The sequence below is a fragment of the Drosophila erecta genome, unplaced genomic scaffold (assembly GCF_003286155.1).
Source record: "Drosophila erecta strain 14021-0224.00,06,07 unplaced genomic scaffold, DereRS2 tig00000000-arrow-pilon, whole genome shotgun sequence".
NCBI lineage: Eukaryota > Metazoa > Arthropoda > Insecta > Diptera > Drosophilidae > Drosophila > Drosophila erecta.
The window spans coordinates 4,001,227-4,007,008 of NW_020825194.1; the positions used below are offsets into that span (position 1 = coordinate 4,001,227).

A 5,782-nucleotide genomic window follows, 5' to 3' on the forward strand; every position below is an offset into this window, starting at 1 on the left:
TAATCGTTGGTGGAGCACGTGCAGACAACCGCAATGTTGTGCGAGGATGGCAAAAAAAAAAAAAACAAAAAACATAAAAATGGACAACAAAAAGCGCACACAAAAACAACAAGAGCAAATTACAGGACGACAGCAAATATTACGTATACGTGCGTTCAATGTCCTGATGGGGCTGCAAGCAAGGCCAATAATGCAAAAGGCATTAACAGGCCCAGGCACTGGTTTTCCATAGCAGTTATTGCCATTAACATGGCTTAATTAGCCAACTGGCTGTAACAACACCGGCTTAAAGCATAATTGTAAATATTTTCGGACTTAAACCCACCATCCCGACTGCCTGAATAATGAAAGTACCCGGTCAACTAGGCCAGGGATCTGAGTAGCGTTACATAGGATATGGCAGTGCGCACAATCTGTGGGTGAAAAAGGAAATGGAATTAATAATTAAACTAGTTGAAAGTAAGTAATTAATAGTAAAGATTTGTCATTCACTTAAGGTGTCTAAAAGTGCGCCGTGAGCAGAAGGTTTAAGCCATTGAACTCTTCGATTTCAAGCATTGGGTTGAATACTTAAACGGTTTTTAAATCTTGGAGGCTTTTCTTACCCTGATAAGCGTCTCCCGATTGGCCTCGAAAAAGTACCCATCGATGGGACAGCCCAAACTCGATCGCATCATGGCAATTTTTAAGGAGCTTACAAGCTGCAGGTTTTCCTCCAGCAGCTGAGGCCAGCTGGACTCGTAGATGGCCTGGCCAAAAAGCTGACACTCCGAATGGACGCTCGATCCGCAGAAACAGTATATGGACACCTGGCCAACAATCGCTGCCGTAAATGCGGCATAGAACAGTAGCGCCGGCTGCAGGATATTGGCAGATAGTTGGTAGCACAGGACACACAAGTGCAGTGAGGCTGCCACAAACTGGGCAAAGATGAGCGGTCTGAAGTATTCGTTTAAGGAATTACCCAGGTCCAAACACAACTCATATAATTGAAACACGTGCTTCAGGTTCTCACGAGTCTCCTTAGCATTTCTGCCCTCAAAGTGCAGCATTTGGTGCCTGGCAATCTGGAACAGGGCACAGAGATTATGGCTCAGGGAGCAGAAAAGGGTGTCCACACACACGGTGGGCAGTGCCACGCCCAGGGCAGCGCTCACATTCCACACATAGGAAATGAGGTAGTTGGTAGGCTTCATATTGTCCCAGGGATATCTGTAGAAACTGCTGCCTGTTATTCTGGATATTATGGAGTTCTTTTACTTACACACTGGGAAAGGGAAAGTCCGGCTGCAATTCACCCGTTCGTTGGTAGCTGATCAACATGGCCAGCGGAGACATCAGACAGGCCGAAAGACCAGTCGAAATGAAACAGTAGGCATATATGGCACTAACGAACTGATCCCGACGACTTTCCCTGGATACTATCATTTCACCAACAGGGCAGTGAGTTTCTGAAAAAACGAACCGCAAATAGAGTTCATGCAAGAGTGCAATCATGAATTATACCCGTTGCTCGTAGAGTAAAAGGGTATACTAGATTCGTTGAAAAGTATGTAACAGGCAGAAGGAAGCGTTTCCGACCGTATAAAGTATATATATTCTTGATCAGGATCAATAGCCGAGTCGATTTGGCCATGTCCGTCCGTATGAACGCAAAATGAGAACAGGCGAACGAAAAATTTGGAAATGTCCCCAGGCTGAAGTTGTAAAGTCCATAACTCAACTTATCTTAATCGGATTTTTAAGTGGCATGCCTCTAAATGTTTCTGGGGCAATTCTCTAAAAAACTGCATTCAAATTTAGAAATTTATTTTTTCAAAATTTGTTTGCAATTTTTCTGATGTTTTGATATTGTAGAAATTTAAAAATGTCCCAAGGCTGATGTTCTAAAGTCCATAACTCAACTTCTCTTAATCGGATTTTGAAGTGGCATACCTCTAATTGTTTCTGGAGCAATTCTCTAAAAATCTGCATTCAAATTTAAAAATTTATTTTTTCAAAATTTTTTTGCAATTTTTCTGATGTTTTGATGTTGTAGAAATTCAAAAATGTCCCAAGGCTGAAGTTCTAAAGTCCATAACTCAACTTATCTTAATCGGATTTTGAAGTGGCATACCTCTAAATGTTTCTGGAGCAATTCTCTAAAAATCTGCATTCAAATGTAAAATTTTATTTTTTTAAATTTTTTTTGTTATTTTTCTGATGATTTGACGTTGTGGAAATTAAAAAATGTCCCAAGGCTGAAGTTCTAAAGTCCATAACTCAACTTATCTCAATCCGATTTTGAAGTGGCATACCTCTAAATGTTTCTGAAGCAAATCTCTAAAAAACTGCGTTCAAATTTAGAAATTTATTTTTTCAAAATTTTTTTGCAATTTTTCTGATGTTTTGATGTTGTAGAAATTCAAAAATGTCCCCAGGCTGAAGTTCTAAAGTCCATAACTCAACTAATCTTAATCGGATTTTAAAGTGGCATGCCTCTAAATGTTTCTGGAGCAATTCTCTAAAAATCTACATTCAAATTTGGAAATTAATTTTTTCAAAATTTTTTTGTAATTTTTCCGATGCTATGATGTAGAAATTCAAAAAAATTAAAAAATGTCCCCGAGCGGAAGTTCTAAAGTCCATAACTCACCTTATCCTAATCGGATTTTAAAGTGGCATACCTCTAATTGTTTCTGGAGCAATTCTCTATAAAACTGCATTCAAATTTAAAAATTTATTTTTTCAAAAGTTTTTTGCAATTTTTCTGATGTTTTGATGTTGTAGAAATTCAAAAATGTCCCAAGGCTGAAGTTCTAAAGTCCATAACTCAACTTATCTTAATCGGATTTTGAAGTGGCATACCTCTAATTGTTTCTGGAGCAATTCTCTAAAAATCTGCATTCAAATTTAAAAATTTATTTTTTCAAAATTTTTTTGTAATTTTTCTGATATTTTGATGTTGTAGAAATTCAGAAATGTCCCAAGGCTGATGTTCTAAAGTCCATAACTCAACTTATCTTAATCGGATTTTGAAGTGGCATGCCTCTAATTGTTTCTGGAGCAATTCTCTAAAAATCTGCATTCAAATTTAAAAATTTATTTTTTCAAAATTTTTTTGTAATTTTTCTGATATTTTGATGTTGTAGAAATTCAGAAATGTCCCAAGGCTGATGTTCTAAAGTCCATAACTCAACTTATCTTAATCGGATTTTGAAGTGGCATGCCTCTAAATGTTTCTGAAGCAATTCTCTAAAAAACTGCATTCAAATTTAGAAATTTATGTTTTTAAACTTTTTTTGCAATTTTTCTGATGTTTTGATGTTGTAGAAATTCAAAAATGTCCCAAGGCTGAAGTTCTAAAGTCCATAACTCAACTTATCTTAATCGGATTTTGAAGTGGCATACCTCTAATTGTTTCTGGAGCAATTCTCTAAAAATCTGCATTCTAATTTAAAAATTTATTTTTTCAAAATTTTTTTGTAATTTTTCTGATATTTTGATGTTGTAGAAATTTAGAAATGTCCCAAGGCTGATGTTCTAAAGTCCATAACTCAACTTATCTTAATCGGATTTTGAAGTGGCATGCCTCTAAATGTTTCTGAAGCAATTCTCTAAAAAACTGCATTCAAATTTAGAAATTTATGTTTTTAAAATTTTTTTGCAATTTTTCTGATGTTTTGATGTTGTAGAAATTCAAAAATGTCCCAAGGCTGAAGTTCTGAAGTCCATAACTCAACTTATCTTAATCCGATTTTGAAGTGGCATACCTCTAAATGTTTCTGAAGGAAATCTCTAAAAAACTGCATTCAAATTTAGAAATTTATTTTTTCAAAAGTTTTTTGCAATTTTTCTGATGTTTTGATGTTGTAGAAATTCAAAAATGTCCCAAGGCTGAAGTTCTAAAGTCCATAACTCAACTTATCTTAATCGGATTTTGAAGTGGCATACCTCTAATTGTTTCTGGAGCAATTCTCTAAAAATCTGCATTCAAATTTAAAAATTTATTTTTTCAAAATTTTTTTGTAATTTTTCTGATATTTTGATGTTGTAGAAATTCAGAAATGTCCCAAGGCTGATGTTCTAAAGTCCATAACTCAACTTATCTTAATCGGATTTTGAAGTGGCATGCCTCTAATTGTTTCTGGAGCAATTCTCTAAAAATCTGCATTCAAATTTAAAAATTTATTTTTTCAAAATTTTTTTGTAATTTTTCTGATATTTTGATGTTGTAGAAATTCAGAAATGTCCCAAGGCTGATGTTCTAAAGTCCATAACTCAACTTATCTTAATCGGATTTTGAAGTGGCATGCCTCTAAATGTTTCTGAAGCAATTCTCTAAAAAACTGCATTCAAATTTAGAAATTTATGTTTTTAAACTTTTTTTGCAATTTTTCTGATGTTTTGATGTTGTAGAAATTCAAAAATGTCCCAAGGCTGAAGTTCTAAAGTCCATAACTCAACTTATCTTAATCGGATTTTGAAGTGGCATACCTCTAATTGTTTCTGGAGCAATTCTCTAAAAATCTGCATTCTAATTTAAAAATTTATTTTTTCAAAATTTTTTTGTAATTTTTCTGATATTTTGATGTTGTAGAAATTTAGAAATGTCCCAAGGCTGATGTTCTAAAGTCCATAACTCAACTTATCTTAATCGGATTTTGAAGTGGCATGCCTCTAAATGTTTCTGAAGCAATTCTCTAAAAAACTGCATTCAAATTTAGAAATTTATGTTTTTAAAATTTTTTTGCAATTTTTCTGATGTTTTGATGTTGTAGAAATTCAAAAATGTCCCAAGGCTGAAGTTCTGAAGTCCATAACTCAACTTATCTTAATCCGATTTTGAAGTGGCATACCTCTAAATGTTTCTGAAGGAAATCTCTAAAAAACTGCATTCAAATTTAGAAATTTATTTTTTCAAAATTTTTTTGCAATTTTTCTGATGTTTTGATGTTGTAGAACTTCAAAAATGTCCCCAGGCTGAAGCTCTAAAGTCCATAACTCAACTTATCTTAATCGGATTTTAAAGTGGCATACCTCTAAATGTTTCTGGAGCAATTCTAAATTCTCAATTTTTTTTTAATTATACCCGTAACTCGTAGAGTAAAAGGGTATACTAGATTCGATGAAAAGTATGGAACAGGCAGAAGGAAACGTTTCCGACCATATACCGTATATATAATATATATTCTTGATCAGGATCAATAGCCGAGTCGATCTGGCCATGTCCGTCTGTCTAGAATGTTGAGATTAAGTCTATGTGTATTAATAGCAGTTAGCTTACCCATTTGCAAAACACAATAGAACTTCCGTATTAGGAACCGAAAGTCCTTATAAAGCCAAAGGAACACCCCGATTTTGTAGAGGGCCAGCAAATCCACTAGAACCGAGCAGAGTGAGTCGGTTAATTGCTCCACATTTTGGATGTTCTGCAGGCCAAATCCGATGGTCAGGGGCAAGAAGCTGGCCACCGAAAGGATGCAGCAGATGCTCCGCCAAGGATATCGATGGCCAGCATCCTGCTCGTGCAACAATTCGAGTCCGAGAAGGCGAAAGAAGGCGGACTGCAGTCGGAGGAACTTGTCCGTCAGCATGTCAAGCCGAGTAAGTAGTGAAAAGTGAGTGAGTCCTGTTAATGGGTAGCGAAGCTCACTGGAGGTCACTGCTCATTAGCGGCTAAGTAAAATCAATAACCCATTAAAGCGAGCAGCCTGAAATGGCATTTAGTATTTTAATTCGAGTGGCAGGACCTGCTGGCTGTTCGAGGTCGCAAATGAAGTGGCGGTTGCAAAAGTGTCTG

General features: G+C 35.7%; 1 protein-coding gene across 1 annotated transcript; it reads right to left on the reverse strand.

Annotated features, from left to right (window-relative positions):
* Positions 1-362: 362 nt before the first annotated feature.
* Positions 363-5,576, reverse strand: LOC6554197 (putative odorant receptor 98b). Its single transcript, XM_001981427.3, has 4 exons — positions 5,267-5,576; positions 1,265-1,451; positions 606-1,212; positions 363-413 (listed from the first exon to the last, which is right to left on the reverse strand). Exons 1-4 carry the CDS (start codon positions 5,574-5,576, stop codon positions 363-365), a joined length of 1,155 nt encoding a protein of 384 aa, XP_001981463.3.
* Positions 5,577-5,782: the final 206 nt, after the last annotated feature.

Excerpts from the sequence above, each read along its gene's own strand:
- LOC6554197 (XM_001981427.3), bottom strand. The coding sequence starts at position 5,576 with ATGCTGACGGACAAGTTCCTCCGACTGCAGTCCGCCTTCTTTCGCCTT. Across the intron at positions 1,452-5,266 it reads CTATTGTGTTTTGCAAATGG|AAACTCACTGCCCTGTTGGT; the intron begins GTAAGCTAACTG and ends TCGTTTTTTCAG. Across the intron at positions 414-605 it reads ATCGGGAGACGCTTATCAGG|ATTGTGCGCACTGCCATATC; the intron begins GTAAGAAAAGCC and ends TTTCACCCACAG.